At 38.4% G+C, this 21,502-nt stretch overlaps 1 protein-coding gene across 13 annotated transcripts in view; it reads right to left on the reverse strand.

Moving 5' to 3' along the window:
* ATE1 (arginyltransferase 1) overlaps window positions 1-21,502 on the reverse strand; it is a 167,272-nt gene that overhangs the window by 109,198 nt on the left and 36,572 nt on the right. For all 13 annotated transcript variants that reach the window (XM_025274003.3, XM_025274004.3, XM_044935144.2 and 10 more), the window contains one exon: window positions 10,868-10,900. In XM_025274003.3, coding sequence (XP_025129788.1) covers window positions 10,868-10,900 — 33 coding nt within the window. The remainder of the gene's footprint in view (window positions 1-10,867; window positions 10,901-21,502) is intronic.

The raw sequence follows: 21,502 nt of genomic DNA on the forward strand, positions 1-21,502 counted from the left end.
TGAATAATGCTTCTATGAACATTGATATACAATAACTGTTTAAGTCTCTACTTTCAATTCTTTTGTGTATATACTCAGAACAGGACTAGCTAGATGACACAGTAATTCTATTTTTAACTCTTTGAGGAACCACCATACTGGTTGCCATAGAGGCTGCACCATTTTACATGCCCACCAGCAATGCACAAGGGTTCCAATTTCTCCATATCCATGCCAATATTTATTATTGTCTGGTTTTTTGATAACCGCCATCATAATGTGTGTGAAGGTGATATGTCTTTGTGGTTTTGATTTGCTTTTCCCTAATGACTGTTAATGTTGAACAACCAATATTATTTTTATGTTTTGTGCTGGCTTAATTTCTAAGATACTTATATAATTTTAAAATGTGGATTAATGTAAATCAACAAATTTAATGAATAACCTTTGGATGCCTCAGCAGTTTCTAAGTAAGAACAAACACTAAATCAATGAGCATAATTTAAGTTTATATGCTTTTATTTTGTAGGTCCGTCTAGTCAAAGCTATGGTTTTTCCAATAGTCATGTAAGAATGTAAGAGTTAAACCATAAAGAAGGCTGAGCGTCAAAGAATTGATGGTTTTGAACTGTGGTGTTGGAGACAACTCTTGAGAGTCCCTTGGACTACAAGGAAATCAAACCAGTCAATCCTAAAGGAAATCAATTCTGAATATTCACTAGAAGGACTGATGCTGAAGATGAAGCTCCAATACTTCGGTCACCTGATGCCATGAGCCAACTCATGAGAAAAAACCCTGACGCTGGGAAAGACTGAAGGCAGGAGGAGAAGGCGATGACAGAGGATGAGATGGTTGGATGGCATCACGGACTCAATGAACATGCGTTTGAGCAAGCTCCAGGATGGTGAAGGACAGGGAAGCCTGGCGTGCTGCAGTCCATGGGGTGCCAAAGAGTCGGACACGACTGAGTGACTGAACAACAACAACTGCTATAGAATGGTCCTATCATTGGGTCACGTCAATAAACATCTTCATCTTTGCCACAAAAGGGATGTGTAAGAAAGTTGTGATATTTGTATTTCTGCACTTTCTTAGTCTTCTATAATGCTCACCTAGTATAGGTAATTCTCAATTTTCTACCTCCCAAGTCCTCTCTATAAGATGGAAGTTATCACTTTATTAAAAATATAATGAAAATGTATAGTTGAGACCATATTAAGGACGAAAATAAGAGAAATAACATCTGTTGTGTATGCAAGGTAACAAGGATTTTTTTTTACAGAAAAAAAAAAAAAACAGGTGGAACTGTTCTAAGTAAAATGTCAACTTGCTTCAGAGCACAAAAAAGCATAGTGACAGTGAAAGCCCACACCTGAAGGGCTAGAGCAAGCTGCTGTTTGCGGCAAGTTTCTCTTATTTCCCTGGTTTAAAATACCCAAGCCTGAAAGGAAGCTATAAAACATGTTAAAATGTTAGCTAAGTTCACTCACTTTTGAGGGATGTCATCATCTGGGATACTCTTCTAAGTTTGCAAGTGAAAAAGTGAGGGTCAAGGAGCTTAAGAGACTCGCCCAAGGTCACACAGCCAACTTAGGAGAATGCTAAAAAGGACCTGGAATTCCCACCTTTCAGTTCAGTGTTTTTCTCAGTGGACAAGGTTTATGTGGTACACCACATTAAAACACAATCAAAATATATTAACATGTTCAGTTCAAAATAATGAATGGAGATACTTCAAGAATTTACTAAACCAAAGTATGAGTCAAGAAATATACTTTTTGATGACAGAAATCTTAGGAACTAAAAAGCTTCCAAGAAAGCAAAAAAGTTTCCCCTAACATTTACAATTTCAAACTAGGAACACTGTAATGACCAAAATTTGAACTTTAAACATAGGAAACTGAGAAAAGATTTACAGCAAATGTTTTTAATAAATGTGACAGAAGTAAAAAAAGGAATTTATTTCTTTATTTTTACTGCAGAGCAAATAGATAAAAATTAAGATGTGAATATATAGTTTAGTTTGACATTTCCTTATATTTATATTTTCCTTTACATTTTCATGGACAGAGAAGCCTGGTAGGCTACAGTTCATGGGGTCACAAAGAGTCAGACACGACTGAGTGACTTCACTTTTACATTTTCAACCCTCATCATCAAACAAAAAGACATTTATGAGCACTATCTAAATGCTCAAAAAGAAAAGTAACAGGATCCCAAACTTCTCAGTTCTACACGGTATTTATTGAGCACTACAACAAACACACTAGAAACAAGAGTGACTGTCCTAGTGTGAGCACTTACTTAATGTCAGCCCAATTTGAGACTCCTGCTTTTCCAATCTTTCTTACAGAAGAGAAAAACATCCCATGGTGACAACCCAAACGCATATTTTTATTTAGAACTCAATGACTGCCAACATCAAACAAGACTGACATCCCCATGGAAACTAATCCACGCCCGGATTTACCATTCAAACATCTCCTGAAGCATTCATGCACATCTAATAGATAATGAAAATCGTCAAGGCAGATCACTTTAAGTGTGAGCACAACTGAAGATGCTCAGAGGAATGATGAATACCACTACTTGCTAAAGGCAGGCTTGCCTGGCAACAAGATATCTTGAAGGAACTTAGATGCCTGAACTAATTGATGTCCCATACAGAAAAATCTGCAACAAGAAAACTTAACAGCATTTTTCTATTTGATGTTTGGCTTTCCATTCTAGTGTGCTTTCTTTTATTCTCTGAATCAATTTTTTTTTTTTTTTTTTCCTCACATGAGATCAGTTTCTGGGCAAAGACTCTCAGTGGATATAATTTCACTGAGAAATATAAAGTTTCAGCTTCTACTGATTCAACTATGATGTGACATTCAGAGACTAACTAGGAATAAGTTCATTTCTGAACTCAACCCAAATCTGCTGAGTACCACTGTAAGCCCGGGGAATACTGTTCTGACTACCACATGGCTGCTCAAGCATTACTGCAGAGAACTGAGGGGAAGGAATGATGTCTTCAGTTCAATCGGATCTTTGTCAGCAGCCTACCCCAAACAGAACTGCCCAACAGTCCTCAGACTCAACTGAAAGGGAGAGTAATCAATTACAATCCAAATGATTTGGGGGATTTAGCTTCAGAATTCTAACTGTTGCCTCGGCCAACACGCCCTTGCCTATTCAACCTCTGATTCTAAGCGTAAGGTTCAGCCCCTGGAAACTCCAAGACTGTTTCCCAACCCAGGTAACTAGAAAAGCAGCGGTCTTCACTCCTACTCCCACTTTTGACCCGAGGCTCAAACCACTGCCCAGCGTTCCATTTCTGATTAGTCAGTAACAAACAGCAGACTGACAACCACTCTCTTGAGAAGGTCCAGCCCCTCTACCTGTCTGCCCTGGCCTCAGCTCTTTCAAAGCAGCTGGTCCTCCCAAGCACTGTATCAACTCACCAGTTCAAGCCTTATCTCCACAGCGCTCCAATTCAGGCCAGCTCTCTGGCTATCACGCTGGATATGTCCTCTTTATATGGTAAAGCTATTTGAACTCCCTTCTCATGATTAGCAACTCAACCTTCTGCACACCTCGCCCTCCCCGCTACTACCTCTGCAAGCTCCCTTCACTTCTACAGGACTGAGTTTAGGTAAGAGCCAGTCCCTCTTTCAAATTCTGGTTACTGGTGACATCATGATACCTGCCACAGCCATCCCAAGGTCAATGCTATTTCATATGCTGAGTGAAGAGATGGTTAGGTTCTCACGGTCCTTTATCTTCCTGACAGCAAAATGAATGAATGTCACCGCAGGCTGCAAAGCCAGATCCCGACCCGCGCTACCTGCAGTTTGCAATCAGCACACAAATGTGCACACGCACACACCCTAATATACACATATGACCCCAGTGTACCAGAGTTTCAAGTAAGACACAAAGTAGTTTCCAACTTCAAAAAAATTTGTAAAGTTGTTTCTGCAAACTACCAAAAAATGCTAATGTCTAACATTACTTAATATTGGGTACAACTAGTTACTATTTAAATGTTAAGGAAAACACCCATCTCTTTCAATACACAATACTATCCTGGCAAATGTTTACACCATATAAACAGTTTCCATTCCCGTCAGCAATGTTTGAGGGTTCCAATTTCTCCACATCTCACCAGTACTTGGTGTTGTCTTCTGGTTATAGGCATCCCAGTGAGTTTATGTTGGTATCTCATTGTGGTATTAATCTGCATTTCCCTAATGGATTGTGAGCTTATTAGTGATTTATATGTCTTCATGGCAAAATATATAATCAGGTCTCTTATCTATTTTTTAGCCAGGCTGCTTGTCCTTATTATTGCTAAGCTATAACAGTTCTTTCTGTTACTGATTCTAATTTAATTTCACTTAGAACAGAGATCATTTCAATCCCTTTAAATTTACTGAGATTTGTATAATGTTATAGCATATAATCTGTCCTGGAGAATATTCCCTATATATACTTGAAAAAATATGTTTTTTCACTGTTGGGTACGGCTTTCAATGGGTATCAATTAAGTAGAAGTATATTAATAATTTTGTCCAAATCTTCTATATTGCTTGTAATTTTCTATTTGTTTTATCAGTTACTGAGAAAGTTGTTCTAAAGTCTCCAATTATAAGCAATGAATTTGACTACCTCTCTTTTCAGTTCCATGTATTCTGAGGTTCTGTTTTCAAGTGTATCCCATTTTGGATTACTGTCCTCATTTGATGAACTGACCGTTTTATCATTATGAAATGTCCATTTTCCTTCTGCTAAGAGCCATTGCCCTGAAGTCTATTTTGTCAGGTATGAAGACAGCCACTCCTAACATAACATAATCATAATTTATTATGATTAGTATTTACGTGGTATAGTTTACTCTGGTCTTTTACATTTAACCTACTCATGTTTTCATATTTAAGTTGGATTTTCCTTTTCTTCTTTTATCTAGTCTAATTTTCTGCCTTTCAAATGGAATGTTTAGACGTGTATTGCCCTATAGGACAGCCAATGGCCACATGTGGCTACATAAGTTAAATAAAATCTAAAAAATTTTAAAATCAGTGCCTGACGAGCACAGTGTCTATGTATGACCACTGGCTGCATACATGTTTTCAACTGTACAGATATAAAATATTTCCACAGAGCAGACTTTTGGTTTAGATCATTAATATTTAGTGTAATGATTGCTATGGTTGGGTATAAGTGTACCTGTTTGCTATTTGTTTTCTATTCAACTCACTTGTCCTTTTTTTTTAACCTGTCTTTTTTCTCATCTTTGGGGAGACTGAAAACGTGTTAATATTGCTTCTATCACTACTGGATTATTAACTCTCTTTGCTCTTTTTTTGTTAAGACTATTCTAGGGCAACAGTTTTTAACAGGGAGTCATTTTACTCCCTAGGGACACTTGGCAAAGTCTGGAGACATTTTGTTTCAACTCAGGGGAGGGTGCTACTGGCATCTCTAGGGTAGAGGCCAAACACGCTGCTGAGCATCACACAATGCACAAGACAGGGCCCGGAAAAAGATTCACCCAACCCAAAATGTCAAGAGTGCCGCACTGGCATAGCTCACATTTTTCACTGTTTTCCTTCAAATAATATTATCATCACTTCATGTAATATAAGACATGTTGCTGTTTCGTCACTAGTAGATCTCAAACTCAACTAAACTACCTCTCCAGATTCAATTTTCTTCATAAGGAAACTGGAAATAACTGCTGCATAGACATTCTGTAAGAATAATGTAACCCAAGGGTACCCCCATATACTACAGGTGCTAACTTCTGGAAAAATTATTATGATAACTGCTAACGAAGAAGATCTTAAGCTACCTGGAATGAAGGAATAGGACATTCTTGAAGAGAATCCTAAGTGACCCACATTCCCACGTGGCTTAACTTTTCTTACAAATGCCTCTTCCAATAGTTCTCTACCTTCAAAATGATGGCGAGACTGCACCCTACTGGACTGGCTGGCAAAGTCTGACTTAGAATTTCAAGAATCTCTCAGCCTCTGATACATAATCCCTTTTATTTACCTACATTTAATTGAAGACATCTGTAGGTGGTGCCACACAAATGTAATTCAGGCTTAGGAAATGTCAATAAAAATGTCTGTAAGGGAGAGATGCCATGTAAACCTAGCAGGGGAACGCACATCAGCAGCTACAGAGCCACACGAAATTAGGAATATAATGGAAATATGCTGCCTGACTTGACGAGGTGATAAAAGCTCTTTTCCCATAAAGCTTAATGAGCTCTATTAGTCTTCAGCTTACAGGAATGTAAAAGGGTCAGCCCCACAGAGGGAAGTAACTGACTCTCCACACATGGCTCCATTCAAATGACAGCAGATCAAATTACTGATGTGATTACTATAACCTGACAATTTCGTTAGATTCATGTGGCAGTTAACTGTTTAGGACTTTCAACAAAGGAACGTGGTTCATTCACAGTAGTTTTTGCGGAGAGGATGAAATTTAAAGTCTCCTCATTTTCAACTACAAACCTCATATATTTTACTTCCTCTACTGAACTATTTTTATTTTATTCAAAATAAGGTATTTGGGGATTAACCATATTTGCAATTTTCCTTCTCTAGCTGAAGCATAAGCTTAATGGCAAAATTAAACATTTAGAGATTCTCAACAGTCTTCTGCCTTGGCTTTGTTTTGGCTCTCGGGTTCTGCGCTGCAGCAAAGGAACAGAATCCTAAACTCAGCACTGCTGGAGACCTGGGGGGAGCAGTCACTAACTATGCCATCAGGTGGCCCCTGGGAAATTCCAAGCTAGAAAATACCAACAGAATGCTCTCAAAAAAAAAAAAAAAATTAAAGTATTTCCCAAATGCTTTAAGAAAAGAAAGCGCATTGGTCATCTTCAATTTTGCTTCTTTTGCCTCTTCCATGTCCATAAGTCCAGTAAGAAAAAAAGCTCAGTTTAGTCAAGGTAAAATACAACTCCAGATCATTAAATGGAGAAAGCAGATTAGACAGAAAAGAACAGAAACTATCACTAAACTCTGATCATGATGCTTTCCTTTCTACTTTTCACCAAAGACTGAAGCTTCTACATAAAGATTCCCCAGCATTTAACCAGAATAATATGTAATTTTTATAATATTTGTTTGGTACAAATCTAGGTGTATGGTTGGTACCATTCCAAGTCCTATGTATACTTGAGATCATCCAAAGGTGAAAAAAATAAAGATCTTGATCTTAAGTAGCTACAATCTAGCTGGGAACAGAGACTGTTAACCATATTGAGACATAAATATTAGTCCGTGTGTGCTCTGGCAGCCCTGAGTTCTGCCAAATTATGCAGAAAAGCTTGCTACTCTCAGCCTTCGCGGTGCCTACTTACTTATTCCTTCTTTCATTCATTCAACAAATGTTAGGGGAAGCACACTGACTGAAACTGTCCACCCTGGCCAGGCATCATAGTAACCATTTGCATAACCTGTTTTACGACAGGAGGTCCCGGTAAGGAACAAGGAACTAATAAGCCTCCACCAAGCGGAAGAGTTTGGAAAAGGTCAAAAGGAGACACCACATGTCCGACCACCTCCCAGAATCCTTCTCTCTGGCATCCACTTGGCTGAACAAGGCGTGCACCACCAGGAAGAACTCTGAGTCAGAAAGATTGGCTAAAGACAACCCGGAAACCAATCCCATCACCATAAAACTGGAGACTGCGAGCCACGCGGCAGAGCAGTTCTCCTGGGTTCCCTTACCCTACTGCTCTCCATCCAGGTGCCCTTTCCCAATAAAATCTCTTGCTTTGTCAGCACATGTGTCTCCTCGGACAATTCATTTCCGAGTTAGACAAGAGCCCAGTTTCAGGCCCTGGAAGGGGTCCCCCTTCCTACAACAAATACATATTCAGTGCTTCCTATGTATCAATCGTGTGCATCCTCAGTCGTGTCCATCTCTTTGTGACCCCATGGACTGGAGCCTCCCCAGGATCCTCTGTCCAAGGAATTCTCCAGGCAAGAATATTGGAGTGGGTTGCCATTTCCTACTCCGGGGCATCTTCCCAACCCAGGGATCAAACCCACATCTCTTGCATTAGCAGGTGGATTCTTCACCACTGCACCACCTGGGAAGCCCATGTATCAATAGTACTTAACTAGATATGTAAACACAAGGAAGCAAGAGAAATAGGGTCCTCTCTTACTGAGCTTACACTTGAGAGAAATCTACCAGTGAGGACTATTTAAAGTATCTCTGCTATTGTTCAGTAACATCTTCAAACTGGTAGTTTGTCCCAGTGAGGCAGACATCAAGCTCCAGCCTCCTCATTTACTCCCTGTGTAGGTACATTCATCTAGCCCAAACGCCTTCTGCTCAAAACTCCTATTTCTGGCAACTCCCCTGAGCTCTTGCTTAAATGAGAGTCCAGCCTTAAGCATTATCAACATTAGCTCTTCTAAGCTCCTGCCAGTCCCTTTTTTTCCCCAAGACTAGACCCTGTTTTGACATTAAAGATTTCCCTGATGTACATCTCAGTCAAAAGAAAACATTATACTTAAAAACTGATTCTAAGAGATTATATTAAGTACAATAATCATTTTATGACACTTTTCCAAAATGCCTTTTAACTATGCATGTTTTCATGAACCAAATCATGGATTTTTTTTTTTACAAAATCAAATTTAATTTTTCCATCTTTTCTTTTGTGATATTTCTCATTCTATGTTTAGAAAGCACTTTATCAACTAAAGAGTAGATTATATAATTTATATTGTCTTCAAGTTTCTTATGATATAGTTTTAACTTTTACTGCTTTTACATCAAAATTCATTTAAAACTCTATGTGACAGGTATTACATTTAGCGTTTATCACACATTATCTCATTTCATTTTAATAACCCTGTAAGTATTATTATCATCTCCATTTTTTAGATTAATTGAAAGATGAAATGACTTGCTCACGGGTCACCCAAGGATCTCTCATTTCAAAGCCCAGAATCTTTCCAAGCTGTGTTTCTCCCTGGTTGGTGGACGTAGAAAATGGAACCAAACCTGGATGGTACTACCCCTCTGGTCTGCTCCGCTTCCCCTGAAACTCATTCAAGCTGGCCACCAGGAGGGTGGGCCACACCACATAACAACAGTAGCTTCAATAATCAGAGAATATAATATGGAAAACAGAGAAGGGAACAACTGCCTCTATGTGGAGCAGTCAGAGGGCCTCGCAGACTACACAGCATCTAGGCTCAGCCTGAAGCAGGATGTGATCTGAAGAGGTTGGGGGCAGGGAAGGGAACACAGAGTGAGGTAAACAACAGAGGCAAAAGGAAGGACAAGTGAAAGGCAGGGACAGTCTTACCATGTGAGGCTGAAGGCACAGCCTGAGAGGAGAACACAAAATATCAGTAAGACTTGAATAGCACTTTATAAACTGCTCCCATGTCCACTGTCTCCTTTGAGAGGTAGAAATCATTATCTGCATCTTAAAGATAAGCAAGCTGAGGCTCAGGGACGCTGTGACCGCCCCGAGTTGTGCGGCTAGTAAGTGAAGACCTGGCCTGAACCTCGGTTTGGTACTGAGTCCAGTGTCCCTCCATGTGCCCCGCTGCTTCCCCTCTCCACTCCTTTCCCAAAGTCTCACCATCTTCTCCGATTAATTCCTTTTCAACCACAGCTCACACTCATATCTGGTTCTCTGATTATCTAAGAGTTTTTGTTATCTCACAATTTTATCACTGGATTTTCAGCTCTAAATTGCAGAACCATTATGAGAATTAGAGGAGAAAGTGAGTCGGGCACCTAGAAGTCTATCTGGGCTATAATGAAGCTCAATACAAGTAAGTCCTTTGCTCTTCCCTAATCAATTCACGGATTTTAAAAAGTTCTCTCAAACTAACTGAAACCTCCTTGGACACAGCCTCTGCCCAGACTTCTCCATCTCCCCTTTAACACCAGGGCAGTTTACAGAGGATAAAGTCAATGTGAGACCGTTATGGGAGGAAGGAGAGAAAACAAGGCTCTAAAATAGATTGATCTGGGCTTCTTTGATGGCTCAGTGGTAAAGACTCTGTCTGCCAGTGCAGGAGACACAGGTTCAATCCCTGATCTGGGAAGACCCTACACACTGCAGAGCAACCAAGCCCATGCACCACAACTATTGAGCCTGTACTCTAGAGCCTGGGGGTGGCAGCTGCTGAGTCCATGTGCTGCAACCCTGAGTCCATGTGCCGCAACCACTGAAACCTGTGCAACCTAGAGCATGTGCTCAGCAACAAGAAAAGCCACTTCAATGAGAAGCCTGAGCACCGCAATTAGAGAGTAGCCCCTGCTGCTGCTGCTGCTGCCGTGTCGCTTCAGTCGTGTCCGACTCTGTGCAACCCCATAGACGGCAGCCCACCAGGCCTCCCGTCCCTGGGATTCTCCAGGCAAGAACACTGGAGTGGGTTGCCATTTCCTTCTCCAATGCATGAAAGTGAAAAGTGAAAGTGAAGTCGCTCAGTCGTGTCTGACTCTAGCGACGCCATGGACTACAGCTTACCAGGCTCCTCCGTCCATGGGATTTTCCAGGCAAGAGTACTGGAGTGGGGTGCCATTGCCTTCTCCAAGAGAGTAGCCCCTACTCACCACAATTAGAGAAAGCCCGCACAGTGAAAAATAAATAAATAAAATAAAAAATTAATACGTAAAATGGACTGATTTCACTCTACCTGATAAAATGAGGGCAATGATCTATTGTGAAGGTGAATGGCCCTGTAACTACTGGCAGTCTTATAAAACAAAGTATGCATTCATCTCATTTATGGTATTGAAGAATATACATCCTGACAAAATGATCACTCCTAAATTATCAAATAAATGCCTCACAAAAGATACCAATAGCAATATTAAGGTCAATGAGTAACCTCTTACCTCCAAAGGTGAGCTGCAAAGGAATCTTGTGAACTGTAGAATCACATTCGAAGAGAATCAGTTTCATCCAATAAAGGAGCAGCAAAAGAGAACACACAAAAAAGAAAAAATTATTACAAAATTTTTCAAAAAGGGCACATAAAGTGAACCTAAATGTCTATACATAATGCTTCATACACCATATAATTCATTAACAGAGTACAGAAAAGCTCAATCTAGACCATAGCATGAGTTTAAATATTTGTCAAAATCTGCATAAAAACAATAAAACAAATATTTTATTTTTTAAATTATGTCACAACCCTTATGCAATAAAACAATCCCTGTGTAATAAAGGAGGAATCAACAATATAAATGTCACAGGCAAAGTTAGGTAAATGCCTAACTTCAGAGAAGAAAAAGATATAAACCAAAAAGGAAAGCAAGAGGGAAATTAAAAAGTCAAAACCAAGAGAGCAGGTTGGTTAAGTAATAGTGAACTAAAGGGGAAGTTATTTCTCTAGAACCCAGGCTGTTCTGCCCTTCCTCTTTTTTCAACCTCATACACACATTTTTTCTCTCTTTGACTTAAAAATTTCATAAATTATAAATTTATGGCTTATAAATTTCATCTGAAACTAAGTGTTACATGCTGTTTCTCAGCATTTAAATAAATAAACAAATTTTGGAACTGGGGAGGAGCCTGAAAAAACTGACAAAGCAAATCGCGGGCTAGCTCTGAGATGAGGACTGTTACATACCTTCATACATATTCATGATGGTAATCATGTTTTCTTAGATGTTATTTACAAAATCAACACTCCAAATCCTTTGAGACTTATTGTAATAATAAAAAAGCCAAGTAATATAAACTCTGGATCTTACTAAATGCAAATTAACTACACAATGCGATGGCAGGCCAGTTAGCAAGCACTCTTGAACTTCCTCTCCACACAGAGCTAGCTAGTACTCACTGGGAATACAGATATTTTGATTCTCTTTTAGAGATACATACTGAAATATTTCTCAATGAAATTACATGATCTCCGGGATTTCCTTCAAGAGCACAGGGGGTTGGAAGGCAAGTTATGGTGGGGAATGTGCAGACAGAACAAGAAGCGACACTATATGAAACTAGTGAGGACAGGAGATGAACATATGAGGATTCATTATACAAGTCTCTCTACTTTGTGAATGTTTACAATTTTCATAATAAAGTTTAAAAAACATACCAGACATTTCCTACCTCCAAATCTAAAGCAAATAAATTCCTAAAAGATTACCAGTGTACGCCAAAGCCACATAATTAACTAGTAAGTATCATCTAGGCCTTAGATGATAGGGTATAATAAAATGTAGGCACTATTACGACTTTTCTCTTAATTTAAATGATATTAATATGCAACTCAATTATGTTAACTGCTAAAAGAGAACTTTCTGAAAGTGCAAGATATACCAAAAGTTTTTAATTTCATAATGCTGATATGAAGCACATAATTCTAATGAAATTTAAATTGCAACCTTTATAGTCTTGGATTCTTTTTACATTAGCCCAGGATAAAATAATCTCTACCCTTTCTTCCAAGAGTAAAAAGTGCTAGTTGAAAGACTACCCAGTTTTCACAGTATAGGAAAATGAGGCATGGTGCGTTTTTATATTAAAGTTGAGAAAGTTGCTATTGTAGGGTTTCCATGCTTTTTTCCAGTATGTGCCTGTTAACTGTATTATACATACTAAGTTAGAATTTAGAAGTATTTCTGGTTCAGTTGTAATTAATGAATTAATTATGATGGAAGTGTAAAATAAAATTCATATTTTATGGGAAGACAAGAAAAATTTAAACATAAAAAGCAGTGCCATGCCCTTCGGCCTCCTCTCTCCCCTCTAAGACGCACTGTTTATCTGCATCACGCATCCATCACACCTCCCCCATGAGCAGAAATACCTGCTCAACCATGAAAAGCAACATCCTCCCAGCACCATCAAGACAACTGCCTCAAAGATAACATTCCTTCTTGATCCTGTGAGGGGTCACACGACCCATCACTTTGTACCTGCAGATCTGGACTGTGTATCATTTAATGCACAGGCCCCTCTGTCATAAAAGTTCTATAACTGTATTTTGACTTCTAACAGGCAGAACAGTTCTTGAAACTTCTGAATGGCTTCCAGGTTATAATCCTCATTTTAGCTTGAACAAAAGGTTCTATTTCTTTCTTAGATCAACTGGACTGATTACTTTTTTGTCTGACAGAAGTCTCTTTAAATAACGGAAGAATAGCACATACTCTCCAAGAAAACTATTGTCTCCTTGAAACTCAAATAATTTACATTTTCGTCATGTATGTATGTAACATTCCTGTCAGTTTTTTTTTCAAAACAGACCTAAAAATTATTTTCCTGTTTGATGCTGCCAAAACATGAAATATATAAATTTCTCAATCAGCAAGGCTGTATAAACAGAATAACAAATCACAAGGCACACATTTACCATCCTATTCACATGACATGAGAAAGGATGAAAATGCTTCACCTACTTTATTTTTAGTGCACCAGAAAAACCCACTGCTATTTTCCCTCCAGTTAGTTACTAGTATTTAGTAAATTCATTAATAATGAATGACATAATATATTCAGTAGAAAAGGTAATACTTTGAAAAACAACAATCATAAAAAGGCAGATGTAATCTGTCAAGTTTTTGTATATACACTAAAACTGATAATGAAAATAGACACCTTTTTAACAAATACCATGAAGTTAGATCAGTATCAAAAATGGTTCAATTTTGCTGTGAATGTAAACATCTCTAAAAACAGAGCCAGTTATAATGTAGGGGGAGCAGAATTTGCCACCCCAAAATGTGTCTGTTTGGAATATTATTTAAGCTTGTTATTTTTAAGACATAGCAGACTGGAGAAAACTCTGAACACCAAGTAGGAGTTGCCTCTTTGCAAGAAAATATTATACATTGGTAACGGAAATCTCCATTTGAAAGGGTGTCTCCCTTGCTATACCTGAAAGAGGAAGAAAATGTAGCCACCCTACCAAATACATAGAAATAAAAATAGTGAACTGGTGACAGAGGAATATGTTTCAAATAAAGGAATAAGACAAAACCCTAGAAGAAGAACGAAGAGAAGTGGAGATATGCCATCTATCTGATAAAGAGGTCAAGGTAATGATCATAAATAAGCTCAAAGAACTTGGGATAGAACAGATGAACAGAGTGAGAAGTCAGATGTTTTTAACAAGGAGAAAATGTCAAATACAAAAAAGAACCAAACAGAGATGAAGAATACAGTAACTAAAATAAATAATAACACTACCAGGCATCAACAGTAGATTAGATGACAGAGAGGAAGAGAGCGGCAAGCTGGAAGGTAAACAGTGGAAATCACTGAAGCTAAACAGAAAAAAAGAGTAAGGACTTCCCTAGCGGTCCAGTGGTTAAGAATCCGTCTGCCAATGCAGGGGACACAGGTTCACCATCCCTGCTCCAGGAAGATCCCACATGACGTGGAGCAACTAAGCCCATGCACCTCAACTACTGAGCCCACATTATAGAGTGCGAGGCGCAACTACTGAGCCCGGGAAATGAGAGAAAGCCGCACGCAGCAACAAAGACCCAGTGCAGTCAAAAACCAATCAATCAATAAATTTTTGAAAACAGAAATGAGGACAACTTAAGAGACCTCATGCAGCATCACAGGTACTAACATTCTCGTGTGCAGGGGTCCCAGAAGGACGAGAGGGAGACAAAGGGTAGAGAACATACACATACATACTATCAACAGCTGGAAACTTCCCTAACCTGTAAGAGGAATCAGACATCTAAGCCCAGGAAGCACAGACAGCCCATACAGGATCAACGGAAAGATCACACAAAAGACACACCATACTTAAAATGGCAAAAATTAAAGATAAAGCTACAACAAAGGAGGCAAGAATACACAATGGGGGAAAGACAGTCTCTTCAATAAATGGTGTTGGGAAAACTGGACAGCTAAATGGAAAAGAATCAAACTGAACTACTCTCTCACATCAATCACAAAAGTAAATTTTAAATGCATTAAAGACTTAAATTTATTTAAAAAAATATTTTATGGAAGTATAGTTGATTTACACTGTTGTATTAATTTCTGTTGTAACGCAAAGTGACTCAGTCATACATATATATAAATTCTTCTTCATACTCTTTCCCATAATGGTTTATCACACGATATTGAGTATAGTTCTCTGTGCGACAGTAGGACCCTATTGTTTATCCATTCATCTAAAATAGTCTGCATCTGCTAATTCAAAACTCCCAATCTTTTCCCCCCACCCTTCTTCCTCCGTGGCAACTGCAAGTCTCTTCTCCATGTTAAGATTTCAATTTAAATGTAAGATGTGAAACCACAAAATTCTGGAAGAAAACAGAGACAGTAACTCTTTGACATCAGTCTTAGTAATATTTGGGGGGGATGTCTCCTCAGGCAAGGGACATAAAAGCAAAAATAAACAAATAAGACTACTTCAAACTAAAAAACCTTTGTGCACAGAGAAGGAAATTAGCAACATAATGAAAAGGTTATCTACTGAATAGGAGAAGATATCTGCAAACGATGTATCTGGTACAGGGTTACTATCCAAAATATACAACTCAACATCAAGAAAACAAACACCTGGATTAAGAAATGGGCAGAGGAACTGACTAGACATTTTCCAAAGAAGATATACAGATGGCCAACAGGCACATGAAAAGATGCTCAACATTACTTATCATCAGGGAAATGCAAATCAAAACCACAATGAGGCAGCAACCTCACACCTGTTAAAATGGTTATTACCAAAAAGACAACAAACAACAAGTACTGGCAAGAATGTGGAAAAAAGGGAACCCAGGTGCACTGCTGGTAGGAATGTAAACTGGCACAGCCACTATGGAAAACAGCACAGAGATTCCTCAGTTAAAAATAGATGTACCATATGATCAAACAATTCCATTCCTATGTACTTAACCAAACAATATGAAAGCACTAATTCAAAAAGATATATGCACCCATATGCTCACGGCAGCATTATTTATAACAGCTAAGAAACAAAAGCAACCTAAATGCCCATTAACAGATGGATACAGCGATGTGGTACACACACACACACACACACACAAAATGGACCTTTCTTTTTCGGCTGTGCCATGCACCATCTGGGATATCTTAATTCTCTGACCAGGGATCGAACCTGCGCCCCCTACAGTGGAAGCGTAGAGTCTTAACTACTGGACCATCAGGGAAGTCCTCACACAATGGAATATCACTCAGCCATAAAAAACGGAATCTTCTGAACCCTTTCAATCTTTCAATCTAAGATCCTACAAGCCATGTGGCCTTAAACAATTACTTAATTAAAATGAAATCTTGCCATTTGCAAAAATTGGATAGACCTGGTACTCTTGCCTGGAAAATCCCATGGACAGAGGAGCCTGGTGGGCTGAAGTCCATGGGGCCGCTGAGGGTCGGACACAACTGAGTGACTTCACTTTCACTTTTCACTTTCATGCCTTGGAGAATGAAATGGCAACCCACTCCAGCGTTCTTGCCTGGAAAATCCCAGGGAAGGGGGAGCCTGGTGGGCTACTGTCTATGGGGTCGCACAGAGTCGGACATGACTGAAGCGACTTAGCAGCAGCAGCAGAGGATATTATGATAAATGAAAGAAGTCAGAGAAAGAAAAATACAGTAGGATTTCACTCATATTTGGAACCTAAAAAACAAAACAAATGAATAAACAGAAAAAGTTATAGACACAGAGAACAAACAGGTGGTTGCCAGAGGGGAAGAGGGTGAGGGGGGAGAGAAGTAGCTGAGGGAAATTAAGAGGTACAAACTTTCAGCTGCAAAATAAATGAGTCACAGGTATGAGCTGTATAGTATGTGGAGTATAGTCAGTAACAGTGCAACACTTTTGTATGGTAGCAGATCATAATGACAGTTACCACGGTGATCATTCTGAAATGCACAGAAATATCAAATCACATGTTGTGTAACAGGAACTAACACAGCCGTGTAGAAGAGTTATATTTCAAAAACAAAAACTCATAGAAAAAGAAATGAGATTTGTGGTTACCAGAGGTAGCAGTAGGGGGAAGGAAAACTGGATAAAGGCAAGTCAAAAAGTACAAACTTCTAGTTATAAGATAATTAAGTACTAGAGTTGTACACACAACATGATAAACGTCATGAACACTGCTCTGTGCTATATATGAAAGTTTTTAACAGTAAATCCTAAGAGTTCTCATTGCAAGGAAAAAAAATTTTTTGATTTCTTTAATTTTGTATCTTAATGAGATGATGGATGTTTACTAAACTTATTAAGATCATCAGTTCATGGTGTCAGTCAAATCGTTACACTGTACATCTTAAACTTATACAGCTCTGTATGTCAATTATTTTTATTTTTCAATAAAACTGGGGGAATAAAAAGGGATACATACAGATCAATACTATCGCTACGAAGTCACTCACTAACCTTGCTTCTCTTGCAGCATTCTGACTCACTACTCCTAGTACCGTTATTCTATTAACCATCAGCAGCCTATCTCCTAACACCTCATTCCTTTCAGAGAAGCACTTAATGCTTACCAAAATTTTCTAAACAGTTTTCCAAGTACACAAAATTGCAGTTAAACCTCCTGTCACCTACAATTAGTAAATTCTTTCTTTTTCCAAGACTTGTTATTAACAATGTCAGTTTTGGGGGGCAGAGAGGAGTGGGGGAATAAAAAGAATACACACTACTAATTTTGCCAGAATAGCCCAGGAAAACTATTAATATAATCAACTATTTATCTTTATAATGTTAAATATCCAACATATAAGTAATTTAAGCTAATATCTTCCTGAAATGCCTTTTTCTGTGTAATAAGGATCATGTTAAGTTCCTACATAAAGAAGCACCAAACAGCATATTTTATAAGGTAAGCCACAGTTTTTCCCCTAAACCAAAGAATATCAGTGAGGTGTACCTATTTGTCAAAGTGGAATTCTAAGTCTTAAAACTGCTCACATGAATTATCCAGAATTTTCTTGCATTAACAAAATACTTCTGCCGCTCCTGTTTTTTGGCCTGTCACCCTGGTACATGGTGTGCTGTGCTGTGCTCAGTCACGTCTAATTCTTAAAAAAGAAGTCTGACCATATTAGGCTATGATCTAATAAGATATTTCTTTAAAATTTTATAACAAGCAAGCTAAATCATACAAAATGTAAAATATTAACGTTTTTCTATCAGGAATATGGAAGCTTTAATTAAGAGTCAATTATAATAAGCTAAACTCTCTCCCTACCCCATTTAAGAAGTCATCAACAGAATGAAAATTAAACCTGTACATAATAGGAAGTCAAAACTAATGTTTGAGAACTAAGATCCTGTTTATTCTAATTTTAGTGGGGAGTAAAAAGAGCAGATTTAGGTAATTCTGCAAATTCACCTTTATAGATATTCCCTATTCCATTTGTGAGCAATGCAGCTGAAAGACATGACCATCTGTACTGCCTTTTCTGGTTAGACCTTAGAACCTTGGACAGGACATGATGCTTCAGTAAATCTTAAAAGACGACAATGAAAGCCTTATTACAGTCTAACATATTCAAACCTCTGTCTTCTGAGCCATTACATTTTTTTTTCCTGACAGAAAGAACAGTGATCTAAGAATTAGTCTGGAATCTTACTAGCTCTAGCTACTTGAGTACTTAAATTATCTGTCTTAATTTTCTATCCACAAAACGATTTCAGCCTAATCACCTTCACCGATGGTGTCCTCTGGCATGCCAAGTTCCCAAGACACTCTAAAAAATGACTCCATGGCCAAGTAAGTTTGAGAAATGCTGCATACTATTGCTGTTTCATCTCCCCTCCTTCATCTTACAGAAAGAAGTACAAGATATACAGACAAATTACAGGCCCTGAGAATCCCTGCAGTCAAACAAAAAACTATACTGTATCCCAATATAGCTGGAACAACAAAAAACCCTTTAGCTTCTTTTAATCTAGTGCTTTGCAAAATTATATAACCAGAGTTCTGTTTGTTGGTTGGTTTTTAATTTCATGTAACATTTATTACCATTTCACAGAACCAATATTCCACAATTTTTTTTTCTTTTTTTTTTTAAATTTTATTTTTAAACTTTACATAATTGTATTAGTTTTGCCAAATATCAAAATGAATCCGCCACAGGTATACATGTGTTCCCTATCCTGAACCCTCCTCCTTCCTCCCTCCCCATACCATCCCTCTGGGTCGTCCCAGTGCGCCAGCCCCAAGCATCCAGTATCGTGCATCGAACCTGGACTGGAAACTCGTTTCATACATGATATTTTACATGTTTCAATGCCATTCTCCCAAATCTTCCCACCCTCTCCCTCTCTCACAGAGTCCATATCTCTTTTGCTGTCTCGTACACAGGGTTATTGTTACCATCTTTCTAAATTCCATATATATGCGTTAGTATACTGTATTGCTGTTTTTCTTTCTGGCTTACTTCACTCTGTCTAATAGGCTCCAGTTTCATCCACCTCATTAGAACTGCTTCAAATGTATTCTTTTTAATGGCTGAGTAATACTCCATTGTGTATATGTACCACTGCTTTCTTATCCATTCATCTGCTGATTGACATCTAGGTTGCTTCCATGTCCTGGCTATTATAAACAGTGCTGCGATGAACATTGGGGTACTCGTGTCTCTTTCCCTTCTGGTTTCCTCAGTGTGTATGCCCAGCAGTGGGATTGCTGGATCATAAGGCAGATCTATTTCCAGTTTTTTAAGGAATCTCCACACCGTTCTCCATAGTGGCTGTACTAGTTTGCATTCCCACCAACAGTGTAAGAGGGTTCCCTTTTCTCCACACCCTCTCCAGCATTTATTACTTGTAGACTTTTGGATCGCAGCCATTCTGACTGGTGTGAAATGGTACCTCATAGTGGTTTTGATTTGCATTTCTCTGATAATGAGTGATGTTGACCTTTTCATGTGTTTGTTAGCCATCTGTATGTCTTCTTTGGAGAAATGTCTATTTAGTTCTTTGGCCCATTTTTTGATTGGGTCATTTATTTTTCTGGAGTTGAGCTGTAGGACTTGCTTGTATATTCTTGAGATTAGTTGTTTGTCAGTTGCTTCATTTGCTATTCTCTTCTCCCATTCTGAAGGCTGTCTTTTCACCTTGCTAATAGTTTCCTTTGATGTGCAGAAGCTTTTAAGGTTAATTAGGTCCCATTTGTTTATTTTTGCTTTTATTTCCAATATTCTGGGAGGTGGGTCATAGAGGATCCTGCTGTGATGTATGTCAGAGAGTGTTTTGCCTATGTTCTCCTCTAGGAGTTTTATAGTTTCTGGTCTTACGTTTAGATCTTTAATCCATTTTGAGTTTATTTTTGTGTATGGTGTTAGAAAGTGTTCTAGTTTCATTCTTTTACAAGTGGTTGACCAGATTTCCCAGCACCACTTGTTAAAGAGATTGTCTTTAATCCATTGTATATTCTTGCCTCCTTTGTCAAAGATAAGGTGTCCATAGGTCCATGGATTTATCTCTGGGCTTTCTATTTTGTTCCATTGATCTATATTTCTGTCTTTGTGCCAGTACCATACTGTCTTGATAACTGTGGCTTTGTAGTAGAGCCTGAAGTCAGGTAGGTTGATTCCTCCAGTTCCATTCTTCTTTCTCAAGATCGCTTTGGCTATTCGAGGTTTTTTGTATTCAAAATTCTTATTCTAAGAAACACTGGTCACTGCCAGCTCTGAACCGTTTTTCCCCATCTATACTTAGTAGAAATGCTTACTGAAAATATTCAGCATGGCTGTTTAGTGTCTGAAAAATCTAATATAAACTATCAATGAGTCAATGGCTCTTTCCCCCCACTGTAATTAAGAGTCGTGGTCCCCAGCCAATAATATCTCTTAAGGGGATCCTTGTAAGATTTAGGACTTTGGAATGGTGAAGGGACTAACGCTCAAGTCCACGCCATGAAAAGAACTGTAATAAATGACTCTTAAAAGATTAATACCTGTCCAGAATCACAAAAGTCCATTAACACTAACACACAGAGTGAGCTATAAACGTTTTGCTCATAGTGTTGATTCCAGTTTGCTAATGCACATCCTAATTAGTGAGCTACTTCAGTGCATATTCTTTTACTACTTGCAACTCTTCCCCCAATTTCTAAGCGCAACAGGGATGTGAGCTATAATTAAGTCATTCACTAACACCTACCTCATGTGTTCACTCTAATAATTGAATATTTTATAAATAGTGGCTCTGTATCCATTAACAAAAATAGTGTACATTTGAACTTATTAAAACTTCATTATTTACTACCTCCAACTTTGGTGTTTGTTTCTTAAAATTAAAAGGTTACATTTGAAACATGAGTCTATAAATCCAGGGAAGAAAGTCCTAATTCTATAGCTTGAAGAGGTGCACTCAAAGAGAACGGAATTTAAAAGAATTTTGTTGCTTTTCAACACTACCAGCAGTGAAAAAAATCACCACAGAGTGTACATCAAAATGCAAAGAAAAGGGGTTCTTGGTAAAGTCACCAAAAGGAATACCCACAAGAGAAAGACACGAGTGCCGGTGACGTCGTGTGCTGAGCGGCTCGCTTCTCTAATGAGAGGGT

This window comes from Bubalus bubalis, chromosome 23, assembly GCF_019923935.1.
Source record: "Bubalus bubalis isolate 160015118507 breed Murrah chromosome 23, NDDB_SH_1, whole genome shotgun sequence".
NCBI lineage: Eukaryota > Metazoa > Chordata > Mammalia > Artiodactyla > Bovidae > Bubalus > Bubalus bubalis.